The 18,063-nt window shown below is 37.8% G+C and overlaps 1 protein-coding gene across 1 annotated transcript in view; it reads right to left on the bottom strand.

Moving 5' to 3' along the window:
• The window catches only part of RYR2 (ryanodine receptor 2), an 809,907-nt gene that overhangs the window by 217,054 nt on the left and 574,790 nt on the right, over positions 1-18,063 (bottom strand). Inside the window, exons 42-48 of the mRNA XM_069571617.1 lie at positions 14,096-14,210; positions 12,307-12,439; positions 12,005-12,108; positions 8,886-9,021; positions 8,159-8,345; positions 6,311-6,416; positions 3,130-3,250 (exon numbers count right to left, since the gene is read on the bottom strand). Coding sequence (XP_069427718.1) covers positions 3,130-3,250; positions 6,311-6,416; positions 8,159-8,345; positions 8,886-9,021; positions 12,005-12,108; positions 12,307-12,439; positions 14,096-14,210 — 902 coding nt within the window. The remainder of the gene's footprint in view (positions 1-3,129; positions 3,251-6,310; positions 6,417-8,158; positions 8,346-8,885; positions 9,022-12,004; positions 12,109-12,306; positions 12,440-14,095; positions 14,211-18,063) is intronic.

Here is an 18,063-nt window from a genome sequence, read left to right as displayed (position 1 = left end):
ACATGTTGGCAATTTGATCTCTGGTTCCTCTGCCTTTTCTAAAACCAGCTTGAACATCTGGAAGTTCACGGTTCACGTATTGCTGAAGCCTGGCTTGGAGAATTTTGAGCATTACTTTACTAGTGTGTGAGATGAGTGCAATTGTGCGGTAGTTTGAGCACTCTTTGGCATTGCCTTTCTTTGGGATTGGAATGAAAACTGACCTTTTCCAGTCCTGTGGCCACTGCTGAGCTTTCCAAATGTGCTGGCATATTGAGTGCTGCACTTTCACAGCATCATCTTTGAGGATTTGAAATAGCTCAACTGGAATTCTATCACCTACACCAGCTTTGCTCATAGTGATGCTTTCTAAGGCCCACTTGACTTCACATTCCAGGATGTCTGGCTCTAGGTGAGTGATCACACCATCATGATTATCTGGGTCATGAAGATCTTTTTTGCACAGTTCTTCTGTGTATTCTTGCCACCTCTTCTTAATATCTTCTGCTTCTATTAGGTCCATACCATTTCTGTCCTTTATCGAGCCCATCTTTGCATGAAATGTTCCCTTGGTATCTCTAGTTTTCTTGAAGAGATCTCTAGTCTTCTCCATTCTGTTGTTTTCCTCTATTTCTTTGCATTGATCACTGAGGAAGGCTTTCCTATCTCTTCTTGTTATTCTTTGGAACTCTGCATTCAGATGCTTATATCTTTCCTTTTCTCCTTTGCGTTTCACTTTTCTTCTTTTCACAGCTATTTGTAAGGCCTCCCCAGACAGCCATTTTGCTTTTTTGCATTTCTTTTCCATGGGGATGGTCTTGATCCCTGTCTCCTGTACAATGTCATGAACCTTAGTCCATAGTCCATCTAATCCAATTTTCAGTCTAAAATTCATCAGTTCTGTTCAGTTCAGTCACTTAGTCATATCCAACTCTTTGCGACCCCATGAATCGCAGCATGCCAGGCATCCCTGTCCATCACCAACTCCCAGAGTTTACTCAAACCCGTGTCCATTGAGTCGGTGATACCATCCAGCCATCTCATCCTCTGTCATCCCCTTCTTCTCCTGCCTTCAATCTTTCCCAGCATCAGGGTCTTTCCCAGTGAGTCTGTTCCTCCCAACAGGTGGCCAAAGTATTGGAGTTTCATCTTCAACATCAGTCCTTCCAGTGAGTATCTAGGACTGATTTCCTTTAGGATGGACTGGTTGGCTATAAAAGCAATATATAAATGGACTTCTCTGGTGGTCTAGTAGTTATGAATCTGCCTTGCAACACAGTGGACGTGGGTTCAATTCCTGGTCCAGGAACTAGGATCGCACATGCAGTGGAGCAACTAAGCCTGCACATCACAACTATTGAGCCCATGTGTCACAACTAGACAGTCCCTGCATCGCAATGAAAGATCCCACACGACGCAACAGCGACCAGGCACCCTGCAACTGAGACCTGACCCAGGCAAATAAACAAATAAACACTTTTTTTAAATGACATATGTAACGATAACTGATAAAGTCTTTAAAACTGAACAAAACTTCAATTGGAATAAGGGAAAATAAAGTATAATTTGGATCTAACATATCTTTTAGGTGCCTTCAGTAACTGCTTATATCTTCTTATATTAGGCAGAGTGAATTATAATATCAACAGGGAATTAGGCCTTTGGCCCAGACCATGTGCCATTTGTGCTGTGGTCTGGGGCATGACAGAGGCTCAGTGTGAGGGAGGACTGGGCCCTTATTACCATCCCCTCACTCCATCCCTCCTGGGCTGCCCCCTCCCATCCTCTCCTTAGACCCGGGCAGGGGCATGAGGAGCCATAGTTTCTCGGTATTTATATTCAGAGTCTGTTGATTTTATTTTGTATGCTTTTGAATTAATGTTGTAAACTAATCATGCTGCTGCTGCTGCTGCTGCGAAGCTGCTTCAGTCGTGTCCGACTCTGTACGACCCCATAGATGGCAGCCCACCAGGCTCCCCCGTCCCTGGGATTCTCCAGGCAAGAACACTGGAGTGGGTTGCCATTTCCTTCTCTAATGCATGAAAGTGAAAAGTGAAAGTGAAGTCGCTCAGTCTTGCCCGATTCTTAGCAACCCCAGACGGCAGCCTGCTAGGCTCCTCTGCCCATGGGATTTTCCAGGCAAGGATACTGAAGTAGGGTGCCATTGCCTAAGCAGCTTCTAAACCAAAAATGGCATGTTGTAAAAAAAAAATAATAAATGTTGGGTCAAAATAGGGAAAATGAAATCTTTTTAAAATATGTTCTCCTTAGTCTTAAAAAGACTACTTCTTTGAACACACTGGGGATTTTTAAATCCCTAAGTCAAAAGCTATGACCATTGTTTTAGGGGGAAAAAAAAAAAAGCATTATGAGAAAGTGACCATGAATAGGACTTTCCTGGTGGTCCAGTGGTTAAGACTTCACCTTCCAATGCAGAGGGTACAGGTTCGATCCCTGGTCAGAGAGCTAAGATACCGTATGTCTCATGGCCCAAAACCCAAAACAGAAACAACAGAAGCAATATTGTAAGAAGTTTAATAAAGACTTGAAAAATGGTCCACATCAAAAAAAAAAAAATCTTTAAAAAAACAGAAAGAAAGTGTCCATGAAAACTACCAAAAAGAGTGAATTAAAGTATTTCTGTCAAGAAAGACAGTAAAGAATGGAGGACCAAAGAACTCCAGGAGAAATTTTAGACAGACAGGTGAGGTGTCCATTTCCTCTTCTCTGGAAACTGCAATGTCACATGAAAAAGAATAAAATCCCATTGGAAACATAGCTGTTTAAAAACAAGGACTACAGAAAATATTTTATAGAATAATGTACTTTGTGGTTCATGTTTTAAAAGAAACATGTAATTGTACTACGCTGCAAGGAAAGAAATTATGAGTACTAATGACGTTATTGAAAACAACACATCATCCAATGTCCTGTGCTCTGTCGTGGACTGCAGCCCGCCAGGCTCCTCTGTCCATGGGGATTCTCCAGGCAAGAATATGGGAGTGGGTTGCCATGCTCTCCTCCAGGGATCTTCCCAACCCAGGGACTGGACCCAGGTATCGTGCACTACAGACAGATTCTTTACCATCTGAGCCCCCATCACACCATCCAATATCCTACAGAATTACAAATAATGGAAGACTGCCTTACCTTTGGCTATTGTGGGCATCTGAAAAGCAATGCTGATTACTCCCACCAAATCTCCCAATGGAATCAGAGATCTCAAAATAGACCTGATTCTGATGGCTTCTCCTTTGGCAGCATGAATCAACTACAGGCAGAAAAACAAAGGAATGAGGAATATTGTGTGAAATCAATGTTCTAACTGTATCTGAAAAAGTGAAAGAATGGGAGTCTAAGTCTGAAATAATTTTTTGTTAGTTACACACAAAATTAGATCTCTTCCATAACAGAACCACTCTATGATCCAGCCATTTCACTCCTGGGTATATATCCAAAGCAAAAAACACCAATTTGAAGAGATATATGTACCCAAATGTTTACAGAAACATTATTTATAAGGGTATAGATATAGAAGCAACCTAAGTGTCCATCCACAGATGAATGGATAAAGCTGTAGTGTATATATAATATATATATAAGATATATTATTGTATTATTATATATTATATATACCCTGGATACTCTAGACCATATTATCCTTAGTGAAATGAGTCAGACAGAAAAATACAAATACTATATGTTATCATTGTATGTGGAATCCAAAAAAAAGAAAAACACAAATGAACAAACAACAAAAACAGAAAGAGACCACAGTTATAGAGGCGTCTATACCTGTGGATTGTATAGCGATCTCTATCATTGTGGATTGGTATCCACAGCAGATACCAATGGGAAGAGAGAAGGGTGGAGGGGCAAGAGAGCATGAGGGAATTAAGAGATAAAATTGTTATATATAAAATAAATAAGATACAAGGATATATTATATAGCAAAGATAATATAGCCAGTATTTTATAACTTTAGAGTGTAACCTGTAACAATCTTGAATTACTATGTTTCACATGTGAAACTAATATAATAATTGTACTTTAACTTTTAAAATTTAATTAAAAATAAATAATGAAGTTGAACCTCTCTCAGAAATTGCCACTTCAGGCTTACAGACAGATATTTACTTGCCCACACCAGTTTCATTGACTTCAACACACACGAGTCATATACTGCAGTCTAGGCCAACAGGTACATCCATCAGAACAGTAGCTTTTATCCTCTTTGGGGTATAAAACACTGGATTAGCCAAAAAGTTCATGGATTTTTCCATACCATCTTACAGAAAAACCCAAATGAACCTTTTGGCCAACCCAGTATTTTAAGCCTGATAAGTCTATGAATGCTTACCCCACAAAATTACATATACATATCTATCCATGAAATGAGCAATCATACAAAGGGAAAAATTATTATCTCTAGGCTCTGAACAAATATGAATATTTATGACTTCTTTAGTCTCTTCCTTGTTTTGTGATGAAAATGTAACTGTATCTGTACCTATGGTCCACACTGATTTCTCCCAGGAATGGGTTTTAATGGGGGAAGACGATGAACATGGATGCTAGCTGGTCTGTTAGACCTGGGGTCCCCAGTCTTCTACTGGTCCTTTAGGAACGGAGCTGCATGGCAGGAGGTGAGAGGAGGGGCAAGCCAGTGAAGTTTCACCTGTATTTACACTTGCTCCTCATTACTCACTTTAGGTGTCACCATCTCCCATGACCCCAGGATGGGACCGTCTAGCTGCAGGAGAACAAGATCAAGGCTCCCACTGATTCTGCATTATGGTGAGTTGTATAATTATTTCCTTATATATCACAATGTAATAATAATAGAAATAAAGTGTACTATAAATGCAATGAACCTGAATCATTTCCAAGCCATCCCTCTCTCCCCAATCCATGGAGAAACTGTCTTCCACGAAACCCATCCCTGGTGTCAAAAAGGTTGGGGACCACTGTGTTAGACCTCCACTGGCTAATAAAATACCTATGAAGAATGTGGATCTGTCATGGTTACAGGTCTCAACCAGTCTCTGAAACAGACTGGATGCTTCCAGAGCCAGGGAGTCATTTGTTCCTTCACTGTAGGGTGTGAAACACAGACAATTTCTAACACCTAGGAGAACCCTCAATTAATGGTTGCTGAAGATGAATAGCTTTCAGAAATGCCAAGAGTAGCCCCTTATTAAGTCATTTAGTCTTTCTTCCCTTTAATATAGCAGAATAAGAATCTTCTCTTTACTAGCATTATTTCTCTTGTGATTCCTTTGATCATCTACTTTAATAGGGAAAGAACACATATTGTCAGCATAAAGGTTTTTGTCTGAAATCACTCCCAACACACAATTTTTTAACAATCAAGTCCCATTTACTATAATGAAAAACTCACTGGCGGCAAGTTCGTACAAAAATTCAGACTCCAGGTTTTCCAACATTCTAATATTTCTTCACCCTGAGATTCCTCTCTATTCACAACAAAAGATTACATCCAGAAAGCAAGAACGTTTTAACTTATGGGTGTGAGAGAAAAAAGACAGAAACAAACAAAGCTCGCCTGAGACCAAACATTTGAAGGGTAGGGAGAAAGGTGTTTTAACAGGCACTCTGGCTTCATGCTCAGAGCAGTCAGAAGTATATCTGCCTTCCTCCATAGCACTGGTCCATCTGCTACAAACTCTGGTTGTTTCCCACCCATCAACAGATCATGAAGCTAATTTCATGGACCCTGGCTAGCATTTTTGAAATTAATACAATGGGGAAAAACAGAAAAAAGTATGAAATATCAGAGTGTACCACAGAGAATCATTCCACAAACTTCAATTACATTTTGGTCAGAAAGTTTATGAAAACACTCATCAATAGCTCTTTCCTTTCCCCTAACCTGCTCCTATTCCCACTTTCCCTTAAAAAAGTGGTCAGCTCATAGCAGCTCCTTCAAAAGGACTAAATACTATATAGCAAGGAAATAATTCTTGAGAGGAGCGGTGTTTTATGCATATACTAAAACAGGAAAGGACATCATATAGGAAAAAATATGCTCTTTCCTTCTTAGAGTGTGGGAAGTCTTATATGAGTTTTAAAGATACATTAGAAACTGACAATTCTATTAATGAATCATATTGAAATCTCATTACTAATTTTTATAACCAAGGTACTTCCAACTAAATAAACACTTGTTCAGCAATTATGTTGCAGCTATTATTTTTAATGGAGCATGACGATTACTGGTTTTGGATGTTTTATATTCTTTGTCAGTGACGGATCTTTTAACAGAGAGAGATAAGCCAGGATTTTCGTTCCTGGACTCCAAGACACTTACATGCATTTCAGGAGCACAGCGTCCTAACAGGTCAATCAAAGCTGCATAAAAGGTCATGATGGCATTTCCCATGTGGATGGTATCATCCTCTTCCTCTTCTGTATCACTTTCATGGATTTTTCAAAAGAAACAAAGAAAAGCAAACAGGATAATAAAGTAACATTTCAGACTTATTACATACTTTTCAAACAAAAGGGACCAGCATGGTAATTAGTTCTGCCTCCTCTGACACTTTTCACATATATGTTTAATAAACAGCTTATCATTTCTAAAAGAAAAAAATGGGTTAAAGATACAATTTGAGATTCTATCACCAAGAACACATGTGTGGGAGCTTTAATATTAAACATCCTTTGAAAGGAAAAAGTAGACTTGTTAATTTGATGGTTTCTGCTTACTTCCACTGGCAAACAGGATATTAACAAAGAAAATAACTGATGGATGGAAATGGTAAATTTGATTTTCTATACAACACACAACTAGAGAAAGGGTGATAAAGATCTGTCCTATAAGACTCCCAGAACAGTGATTTTCCCAGAGTACTTCATAAACGTGATCTCATTTACTTACCTTTCTGTCTACTCTGCCCAACCACCCACTCCCAAGTAATATGACATGAAAAACATAAATATTTCATTATCTCATTGATGAGAGATAAATCTGGATGGCCCTGGAAGATCATCTCATTCTTCCCTTTGGAGGCCTGGCAGACAGCTGCCTCAGCTGGACTTAACTATCTGCAGAGTAACAGGAAGACTTGTTGACAATATTGTTCCTGGCCTGCCAAGGCTGTCTTCAAAGCTCTCAAGTGCACACCCACTCACATGATACTTGACCAGCAAGCTCTTGATGTACATTCTACTACTAGAAAAACTAAGGGATCCCTAGTTGGTCAACAACTAACCGATAAATACATAACATGATTTTGGAGTGCTCCCATCCTGGAACACTTGCCTTAGAGTGAATGGAACACTTATCCCAGAACTTTAAGTGGGAAAACCAGGATTTGCAAGACAACTTCTCTGCTTGGAAATTTTCCTCCACTAAGCCTATCTGTTATATCTCTACCAACCATGCTAGCAGTATGGATACATGTCCCCCAAGCAGGACACTCAACTCCACAGATTAAAATAATAGGAAGCTGAAATTCCCTGGCGGTCCAGTCATGAAGACTCCACACTCACCTGCAGGGAGACAGGTTCTAGATTTCAGGTGAGGAACTAAGATCCCAAATGTCATGTGATGTGGCAAAAAAAAGGTGGGGTGGGGAGGGGCAACATGCCTGGGTGAACTTATTGCTGGAAGTGAGTTAACAACATATACTATGGAGAAATGTAAGTTAGTCACTGCCTCCCATTATCATCACCAAGACCTAAACAAAGCACTTTATTCCTCAAAATGACAACATCCCCTTTTCTTTACTTTGCCAATACACCAGTTTAATTAAGTCCCCATTCTCTTGCTAAAGGCCTCTTTCTCACTTACGAATATCAGGAAAACTCTTTCCAGGTATCCTCCCAGTAAACTCTAACTTTAAAGGCTCATCTGTCATCTTTTGTAATAATTCACTAAGCCATAGAGCCTTAAGAAAATTCACAAAATACATCTCCTTCCACAATCTCAATTTCTTATTTACTAAATCCACACAATATTCCTGATGTCTCTTTGTTCATTCACCCTATTCCAGCAGCAAATTCCATCCCTTCTCCCAAAACACATTTGATTTTCAGGGGGAGAAATCCTGAGTACTGGAGTATTATACTACAATTAAGAGAACAAAAATTTATTTTGTAAAACTAAAGATCAGGTAGTATCGGTGAACTTTAAGAGAGTGTATATTTGACCTACGGGGTCCTGCTGGATCCGGTAGTTGGTGAGGGACCATCTCTAGAGGGATCCTCAGCTATTTTTATGGCTTCTTCCATGGCTGAGAGCAGGCCATTCCCACCTTCCCCCCTCAGGGCGGGACCGAAACACTCAGGCCTCCGGATGAGCAATCTCACCACGACATTTGCGTTCTCCTCCACGCTTTCCCCTGGGATCAAATGGGAAACAGGAGAAAAGAAGCATTGACTACGTGGAAGTTCGGAGGAAACAATGTTATACTAATTCATTTACATTTGAAGAAAAATAACTAAAATCAAATAAGGCAGGAGCAGAGCCAAAGTCCAATCCAAATGACTACGGTTCTGTACATAAAACACAGGAAAGCTCTTTTCTTTCATTTAACATTTTCAAAGTAAAGAAAAGCATGATGGAGACAGAAACTATTCATTTTTGTTAATTTGTTACATGGAGTGAAGATCCTAGCTATTATTAGAATCTAATGATATAAACAGCAAAAATCTAAGTGCCTAAACTTTTTAATTTAATAATGAAAGCCTAGCATGTATCAAAATAAATATTTTAAAATAAATGATTACTGTGAAAAAACTTAATGATTACAAAATAGTCAGTATCTTTACTACTATTTACTTCCTTCATGAAAATGCTGGGATACCTCATTATTTTATACCTTTTTATTTTTTAAGTTTTAAAATAATGTTTTTAAAAGACCCTGCGAGATTCATCCTACCATTACAGAAGACAGCAAATCTGAGAAAGTCAAGATATCTCTCTCCTTCAACTGGATTCCACCCAATGTCTGGATAACCCTTTGACACTAGCATCTGGCAACTCTGCAGTCCACAACCAGCCAAATATCGAACCACCTAGAACAGAGAAGATAAGCATAAGCATCACCCATGGGGTGAGAACTCATATAGATGCTTGCACTGGACATGGTAAATCATATCCTCAAAGGATGGTTTAAAAATCACTTGCAGAAACACATTCATTTTAATCTCATGACCATCTACATGAACTCTCTGTAATAAAACCATAGAAATCAAGAAATACTGACAAATCATAACAAGGTACTGTCACAGTAAAAATGTTTACAAAGCAACTTCATGAAAGAAAAATATCCCTAAATTTCATATCATCAGAGACTTTTACCCACAAGAGTTGTAATATTGATAAACTTTAAAAATGCCTAATAATCTCTGGCCCAATATAAAACCTGAATCATCTGAGATATTGAAAGTTCTACCTGAGATATAATGATGTTTTAAAGAAGTTAATTACTCCCAAACTAAAGTATCAGTTTAATGGGGGATGGGTGTGTGTGAGAGGACACCCTAGAGAGGTAGAGAAACCTAAAGCTTAGAGAAGCTTAGAGTCAAATATCCTTAGGTTCAAATCTGACCTGCATTAGCACTTGGTCTATCATGAGCCATGTATCATGGCCCAGTGTCCTGAGCCATGGGTTTGCTATCTATAAAGTTTGGGGTAACACCCCCTATCTTTCTGTTTTGTTAAATGTAACACATTAAAATTTCTGGTTAGCTTGGTCTTTTAAAATATTCCATCTTATGTGAATATTGATCCTCTACAAGATTTTATCACAGAATCAGTTTTAAAAAGAAATCCCTAAAGCAGATGGTAAGAGAAGCAACTTATCAAAAAAAACCAAAAAACCTACATCCAGCTCAGTCACAAGTGAAGTCAGTCTTAAAAATAAACACATAATACAGCTAAAAATATTTTAAATCGTCCTTATTGAGGTTTAATTTATGTACAATAAACTCATCTATTTAAAGTATAAATTCAATGAGCTTTAAGAGATTTATCCATCTGTAGGAACACCCACAGTCAAGATGCAGAGTGTTTCCATTACTTCTCAGATCCCATGCTTTTTGCAGTTCATCCCTCCCTACAAGTCTAGGTCTTGATCACCTGTTTTCTGCCACTACAGACTAGTTTGCATGTTCTAGGACACTGATACATGCAGTCACACACGTGGGTCTTTCTGAGTCTGGCTTCTTTCATTCAGAATAATGATTGAGATTCATTCTGTTAGAGTACATGTCAGCAATCCACTCCTTTTTAGAGCCTAATCATGGCATTTTGCTACTTATGGAAATACCCCAGTTTTGTTTTGTTTTGTTTTGTTTTTTTCCCAGCTGATGGACATTTGAGTTGTCTCCAGTTTTGGGCTCAGGTGAGTAAAATCATTATCAGTATTCATGTACACATCTTTGTAGAGACATACGTTTATATTTCTATTGAGTAAATACCTAGTACTGGAAAGGCTACACATATATTTATGATAAGTGAATATTTAATTTATTAAAAATAATGCCAAACTGCTTTCCAACTGACTAACCATTTTTCATCCCAATAGCACTAGATGAGCGTTCCAGTTGCTCCAAAGCCTACTCAGCATTCAGCACTGTCTACTTCAAAAAAAAAAATACTAGCCATTTTATCAGTGTGTAGATAGAAATATTTCAGATTATATATGGGAAAAAATGTTCCAGAGGTTATTCAGAGATGCAAAGCTACATGATGCTTGACTAGCACATCAGAAGGATTTGAGGAAGAATCCACTTTTTAATGCCTTCAACAGCTATGCACTGACTGGAAAAAAGTGGAGAGTGACAGAGAAAAAAAAAAAAAGCCCTGTGCTCACTGGCCTTACGTTATACAAAGAAGTCGATTTTGAAAAATACATATAGATTTTAAATATAACTTTAAGCCATAAATATTTAAACTATAGCACAGACATGGAAGAGTAGAAAGGTGACTTTGGAGTAATGACTGGAAGGATGTCTGGAAAAGAGCCACGAGGACATCTGGTGAAAGAGTGCTACAGATGGAGGGAACAGCAAGTACCAAGGCCCTAGGGCAGGTGCAGAGCCGGCAAGTTCCAGTCACAGCAAGGGGACCAGTGTGGCTGGAGCAACGGTAACTGGAGAGTGGCAAGAAATGAAGACGGACAATACGTGATATTCAGATAGGGTAGGAGCTATTCAAATGCCTTTTACTGTTGCTCAAAGTGAGAAAGAAAGTCTAGACGGTTCTGGGCAGAAGATTAACATGCAACGTTCAAGAGACTCACTCTGGCTGCAGGGGAGGCTCAGGTAGACTTATTTAGAAAGTAACTACAATTAAAATATAGGGGAAATCTATCCATATTTTGGTAAACATACATATGGCTTACTATGATTAGAGTACATAGCCTTTAGTATACTAGTAATACCTTGCACTGTAATATGCAAACTTGTGTGATATAAATTATATACATGAGATGTTAAAACAACCTTTTAAGAAAGTAAAAATGCATAAAGTAAAAGTGACAGCAAATTATTGTGAAAGGACATAAACATCCAAGAATATAAAGTTGATACTCTTTCCAAAGAAAAATGCATGTGTTGGAAAAAGTATCTTAAATTTCTTGTTCTTTATAACTTAAAATTATATTACATATAATAGTATGTATTATATATAATAACATAGTATATTAGTCATTCAATCGTGTCTGACTCTTTGCAACTCCAGGGACTCTAGCCCACCAGGTTACTCTGTCCATAGAATTCTCCAGGCAAGAATACTGGAGTGGGGAGCTATTCCCTTTTCTAGGGAATCTTCCCAACCCAGGAATCAAACCCGTGTCTCCTGCAGCACAGATAGATTCTTTACTGTCTGAGCCACCAGGGAAGTCTATTACATATAAGTGTAACATATTTATAATACATAGTATATTATAGTTATAACAACATATAATTATAACTATTTATAGCTAAATATCTTGAGAAACAACTATAAACAACTGTAATTCACACAAGCACAGCAGGCAGAGATTGTGCCTACCTTTTCCAGATCTGGCTCCCGCAAAGCTAAAGCTAGTTCATTATTATCCATCACCGAGGCTGCTGCCACATCCAGTGGTGTTGAACCTCTCATAGCTGGTGAGGCTGTTAATTAAAGCAAAGATGGAACAAAACCTGAATTGTACTCGAACTCTGAGTCCCATATAAAGGTTTCCATAGAATTTCATTTCTAAATACAATGCACATTGTGCCTATCCAAAATAATTTAAAGTTTAGTTTTAAAATCCAGTTTGCATAACCCTTTTATCTTAAAGATTCAATGAAAGTCATACATTTACTTACCAAGACCAACACTGCTGTTTTCCAGTAAATAACTGAGATGATCAAACATAGCTTTCTGATTCTGCCTACTTATACGACAGAAGTAACAGAGAAAACGGCAACAGTTGGCCACCATCTTCGGAAAAGTGATTTCCTACATAAAGAGCGTTTAGTTAGCTGGGAAAGTAAAGAATCTTTGTTAATAGTGAATTCTGAAGTTGAGGTCTCAATCAGATTGAGCATCCATGTGTGCCCATGTCTACCAAGCCTCAGGTACTGAAGACCTCTGAATGTCCAGATGAGGGCTCACCTAGTCCTAGAGCTACCAAAAATCGAGCCTGGCACTAACAGGAAACCTAACTATTGTCAGTGGTTTGATATGGAATTAATCTACAGCCCTATACGTAAAGGTAGCATGAGCCTACTTTAGGGTTCAGGCAGGCTCAACTGTGATTCTTGATGCCCACTATTAGCTGCGCTTCCTTGGAAAATTAAACAATCTCACTGATTCTGTTCTGCAAAATTGGAATAACATGGATAATAATATTTACTTTAGGCAAAGGAAGGACAGTTCCATGAGGCATTTTGTAAAAAATACCCAGTTTAATATTTGGAACCACATAATAGGATGTTCTTATCATCAGCGTTGTTGTTGTATTAAGATTCCAGGAGTTCAGATCTTCCCTGACAGACACATGACTTGTCTCCTGTGATGAACACCCTTCCTGGAAGGTCTGCCTGCTGGGCCCCAGCAAATATATCTCCCTTGACATCTAGATCTTATTCTAGTATACCATGGATAATCCTCAAAGACTCCAAGTTCTTATTAAACAGAATATTTTACAAATATCTTTATAAGTGTGTCTAACCAAGAGTCTGAACATGAAAAATATGGACTCAGGAATTCAGTGGAACCAACTGTTGTCTGAATCAAGGAAACGGTTGGGTCTGGAGAGCATGTTTTTGTTATGGACTTTGAATGTGATGGAAATGTATTTATTATAAAAATTAGCATACAATTAACTGTTATAGTTTCTAAATATCTTCTAAATTAGAATAATATAGAAAATAGCAAGTTACAAGGCATTAGACAAATTATCAGGTTTCCCTGGTGACTCAGATGGTGAAGAATCTGCCTGCAATGCAGGAGACCTGGGTTCGATCCCTGGGTCTGAACCCTGAGTCAGGAGATCCCCTGGGAAAGGGAATGGCAACCACTCAGTATTCTTGCCTGGAGAATTCCATGGACAGAGAAGCCTGGTGGGCTATAGCCCATGGGATCACAAAGAGTCAGATACAACTAAGTGACTAACATGTTCACTTTTTCAAGCAAATTATCAATATCAAAGAAAAAACTTCAGTCAGACCTCTTTATCTGCAGGTTACACATCTGCAGATTCAACCAAAAAGCAAAAATTATAGAATGTTCTCAAAAGCAAAACCTGAGTTTGCTATGTGCCAGTAACTATTTAGATAGCATTTATATTAGGTATTATAAGTGATCTAGACATGATTCAGAGTATATGAGAGAATGCACATAGGTTTTACACAAATACTAAGCATTTAACCTAAGGGACCAGAGAATCTGTGGATTTTGGTATCTGCGCTAAGGTCCTGGAACCAATCACCTGTGGATCCTGTCAGGGTGACCCCCCACAGGGGTAGAAGCACAGCCACCTCTCAATCTGTAAGGGATTGTTTAAAAAACAGTCCTAAGAGGGTTTACAAAATCCACATCAAGAATACACAATGAATGTACTCTAGGAGGTTGTAGCAAATGGCATTCCAAGAATTAAAGGGTTTCCTTTACCTTGGACTCTCCGCCTCCAAGGACATTCACCATGACCTCCATCACTGTCTCGTGCATCCCAAGCGCCCTCATGAGATTAGGATGCTGGTAAAACACTTTATTGTTCATGATATCCCTAGAAAGGACAACACAAGGATAAGCGAAGCAAAGAGTTATAGCAAAATTTAAACAAAAAATTTATCTGAGATTATGATAAGTATTTTGGAAATAATTATTGGGACGAATGGACAAGTAAGAGAAATGATCACCAAACCTTAAAAGTAAATAAGGCTAATTGGGCTTTCCTCAAAAATACAGAAAGTTTTCCAAAGATATTATATAAATTGTTTATTCTTTTTAATTGCAAGAAATGTACTAATTAAGTAAATATTCATTTATATGACAGAGTTTGGGACACTTATCATTCCTAATTCCATGGATATCCAAATTCAACCTTATTTTGTACAGAAATATGAAGCAGTGTTATTCCTACATTCTTATGAAAGTTCCTATATAAATAATTGCTGTATAAGTATCTCTCCTTTTCATATACACTGTTTTTAGAACTATATTAATGATTTGTATGTTTAAGGACAGTGGTGTTATTTCCTGCTACATTTATGTTATTATTCTGGTGAAATTCTTTTAAAGGTGATGTATTCTGTAAGAGATACCAAACTAAACTGAAGTCCAGGTACAAGTAATCCTACTTATTAAAAGAGACATTTAATTTTAAAAAATGGCAGGAAATGATACCTAAAATGTTTTATTATTATTGCATTATATATTATAATATGCATATAAAGGCATTTTTAAAGATCTTAATGTTTAACAATCATTGCAAAAGAGAGCTCAGTTAATTTTTACATATATCAAATCATGCAAGAGTCTTTTTCATAAAACATGTTTCTGTCACAATCAAAGCAAGAAAACTACATACAACTGATAGGAAACTTGAAGCTTTCCTTTTGAATCTGATTACCTGAACTGAGTTATTCATCTATTCATTTAGTCATATTCTGGCTATATCAAGAAAGTGGAATAGTATGATTAATTTCTTTTAGTTTTAGTTCTTCACATTTAATGTATTAGTCACTTTGTTCAGGTTGTGCTTATAAAGACAGCTTTTAGGTAGCACTATTCAGAAAAATGACTTGGGGGCCCAGGGCTAATTGTGTGTGTGTTCAGCTGCGCAGTCGTGTCCGACTCTGCAGCCCCACAGACTGTAGCCCTCCAGGCTCCTCTGTACATGGAATTTTCCAGCCAGGGATACTAGAGTGGGTTGCAGTTTCCTACTCCAGATCTTCCTGACCCAGGGATTGAACCAGCATCTCTGTGTCTCCTGCACTGGTAGGCAGATTCTTTACCACTGTGTCACCTGGAAAGCAACCCAGGGATATAGGTCTGATCTATTTCATGCAAGGACAAACGAGGTAAAGGCATCCTTCCCTTCACAAATGATAGCAGCATATTTGCCAAGAGAACGTCAGCTCTCAAACCACAGATGTAATCATGAGATTTCTCCTCCTGTTAATTCAAATCCTTTTACGTGACCTAACTTTGGAAGGTATCTAATTTAAAAATCTCGTTTGCTTTTAGTTCCAGGTAAATTAAATGGATCTTTAATTCTAGCACCAGCAGGCAGGCTGTCACTCATCAAATGTGTCACTTTGGGATCTTTCTATTCCCACAAAAAAAGTATTTTATCTTGTTTCATAATCATCTTGAGTTTTATCCCTATTGAGTGATGTATATGTTAATAGCACCTCTTACTGTTACAGGGTCATTTAGGAAGAAAGTGCTCTCCATTTCCTGGAAGGCTTTCTTTCTCATTTAATTAAGAAGACTTCTCACCAGACGCTCCCTTAGGTTAGATTTAAGCACTAATATTCCCAAAAAAGGCTTATGCACAGACAGTAATAAATAAAGAACATAAAATTAGCTTATGTTGTTTCAGCCTCTTTGTCCCAAAAGTACACTGATTTTCAGTATGCAATCATTATAAGGATTTCTGGAATATAACCTCTCCAGTTTATGATTTCAAATATTTAATACTCCCACAGGAAATATATAGTATAATGTTTTGAATTTAAAATGTACATAAATATCACATAATTTGTGTCTTTCCATATTTTTTTCTTCCCCCCTCAGAATAAATTTTTTAGCCAGAGAAAACATCGGTTATTCTGTTTCCTTAGTTGTTTTTCAAAGAGCCAGCTCCAAGGTTTTTTAATCCTATTTATTGATTACTTGTGGATGGTAAAGAATCTGCCTTCAGTGCAGGAGATTCCTGGAGAAGGGAATGCCTAGCCACTCCCAGTATCCTTACCTGGGGCATTCCATGGACAGAGGAGCCTGGCAGGCTGCAGTCCAGTGTCACACAACACGACTGAGCGACTAACACACACACACATTAGTAGTATTTTATTTTACCTATGTCACTAGATATCATTATCTCTTTATCTGTTATTCATAGAACCAAATTAGCTTTTTTGGTAGTGAGGGGCCTAAGTATTTGTCTTTTGCATCACTTTTCAGCATTCTACATTCCAGATTTTTACATCTTTACATTTAGGTACTTCTTTCTTATGAATATCATATAGCTTAATTTAAGCTTTTATTTTTCTATGGTTATTTTAATTCTCTTATATTTTCTTTTTTAAAGATTTTTTTTTTGATGTGGACCATTTTTAAGTCTTTGTTGAATTTATTACAATATTACTTCTGTTTTATGTTTTAGATTTTGGCCATGAGGCATGTGGGATTAGCTCCCCAAGCAGGGATTGAATCCACACTCTCTGCACTAGAAGGTGAAGTCTTAATCACTGGACCACAGGGAAGTCCCTCTCTCATATTTTCTGATTCCCAAACCATGCAAGCTTGTTAATGATTGCTTACATATATGCATATATGTGCCAGTAACAAACTCCCTGAAACAGATTACCTCCCACTCTTCTGAATTCCATTTTCTTTTTCATATATACATACAGCCTTTAGAAGGCCTTTCAATGAGGGACTATAAATAAACATTTTGAAATTTCTGTGTTTTGCCCTTACTCTTGAATATGGAATATAAACTCCAATACTCAAATCCACATGAAGCACAAGCTTATGATGATAAAATTGTAGTTGAGTAACACATTCTAAATAAAGATCTATTATTTTGTGGTCTGTTAGAACTTTGTGACCTTTTGTTGAATTATGATCACTAGTTTTGCAGTTGAGAATTCTAAACATTGTTTCTTTTCAAGTGTCTCGGCTTTTCAATTTGGTTTCAAAATATTCCATTTATCACTGGCTTTATGGAGTTTCACTACAATCTATCCAGCTGTGGATGTGGAACTATTTGTACTCTGCTGCTGCTGCTGCTAAGCTGCTTCAGTCGTGTCCGACTCTGTGAGACCCCATAGACGGCAGCCCACCAGGCTCCCCTGTCCCTGGGATTCTCCAGGCAAGAACACTGGAGTGGGTTGCCATTTCCTTCTCCAATGCAGAAAAGTGAAAGTGACGTCACTCAGTCGTGTCCGACTTTGTGCTCTAGGAATAGGTAAGTTCATGTTTGTCATCAGTTCTGAAAAACTCAAGCCAACAGCTCTTCCAAGTTCTCCTGCTATAGGTCATCTATTCTGTCTTTTCCATAAATCCTACTCGGCATATTAAGGATCTTATACTATTCCCCAGGTTTCTTAACTTCTCCATCAGTGCTGCATTACTAACCTCCTCAGATCTATGATTCTATTTATTAATTCTCTTCAGTTTTATTTATCTACACTTTTGGTACTTTTATTAATCACTGCTCTTAATGCCAACTATTATATTTTTCACTTCTAGAACTTCTCTGTGGATATTTTTCAATTTTTCAAGGACTTTTTGTGTGTCTCATTTTGAGGATTTCATTTGGTTCTTGGCATTTTTAAACATTTTAGATATAGTACCTTTGTGTTCTCTTTCTGGCTTTCTATGGTTTGAAGTTCTTGGGGGAGGTGTTC

This window comes from Ovis canadensis, chromosome 25 (assembly GCF_042477335.2).
Source record: "Ovis canadensis isolate MfBH-ARS-UI-01 breed Bighorn chromosome 25, ARS-UI_OviCan_v2, whole genome shotgun sequence".
In the NCBI taxonomy this organism is placed as follows: Eukaryota; Metazoa; Chordata; class Mammalia; order Artiodactyla; family Bovidae; genus Ovis; species Ovis canadensis.
The sequence above is the reverse complement of the archived record's forward strand: the minus strand, read 5'-3'. Positions and strand labels throughout refer to the sequence as shown.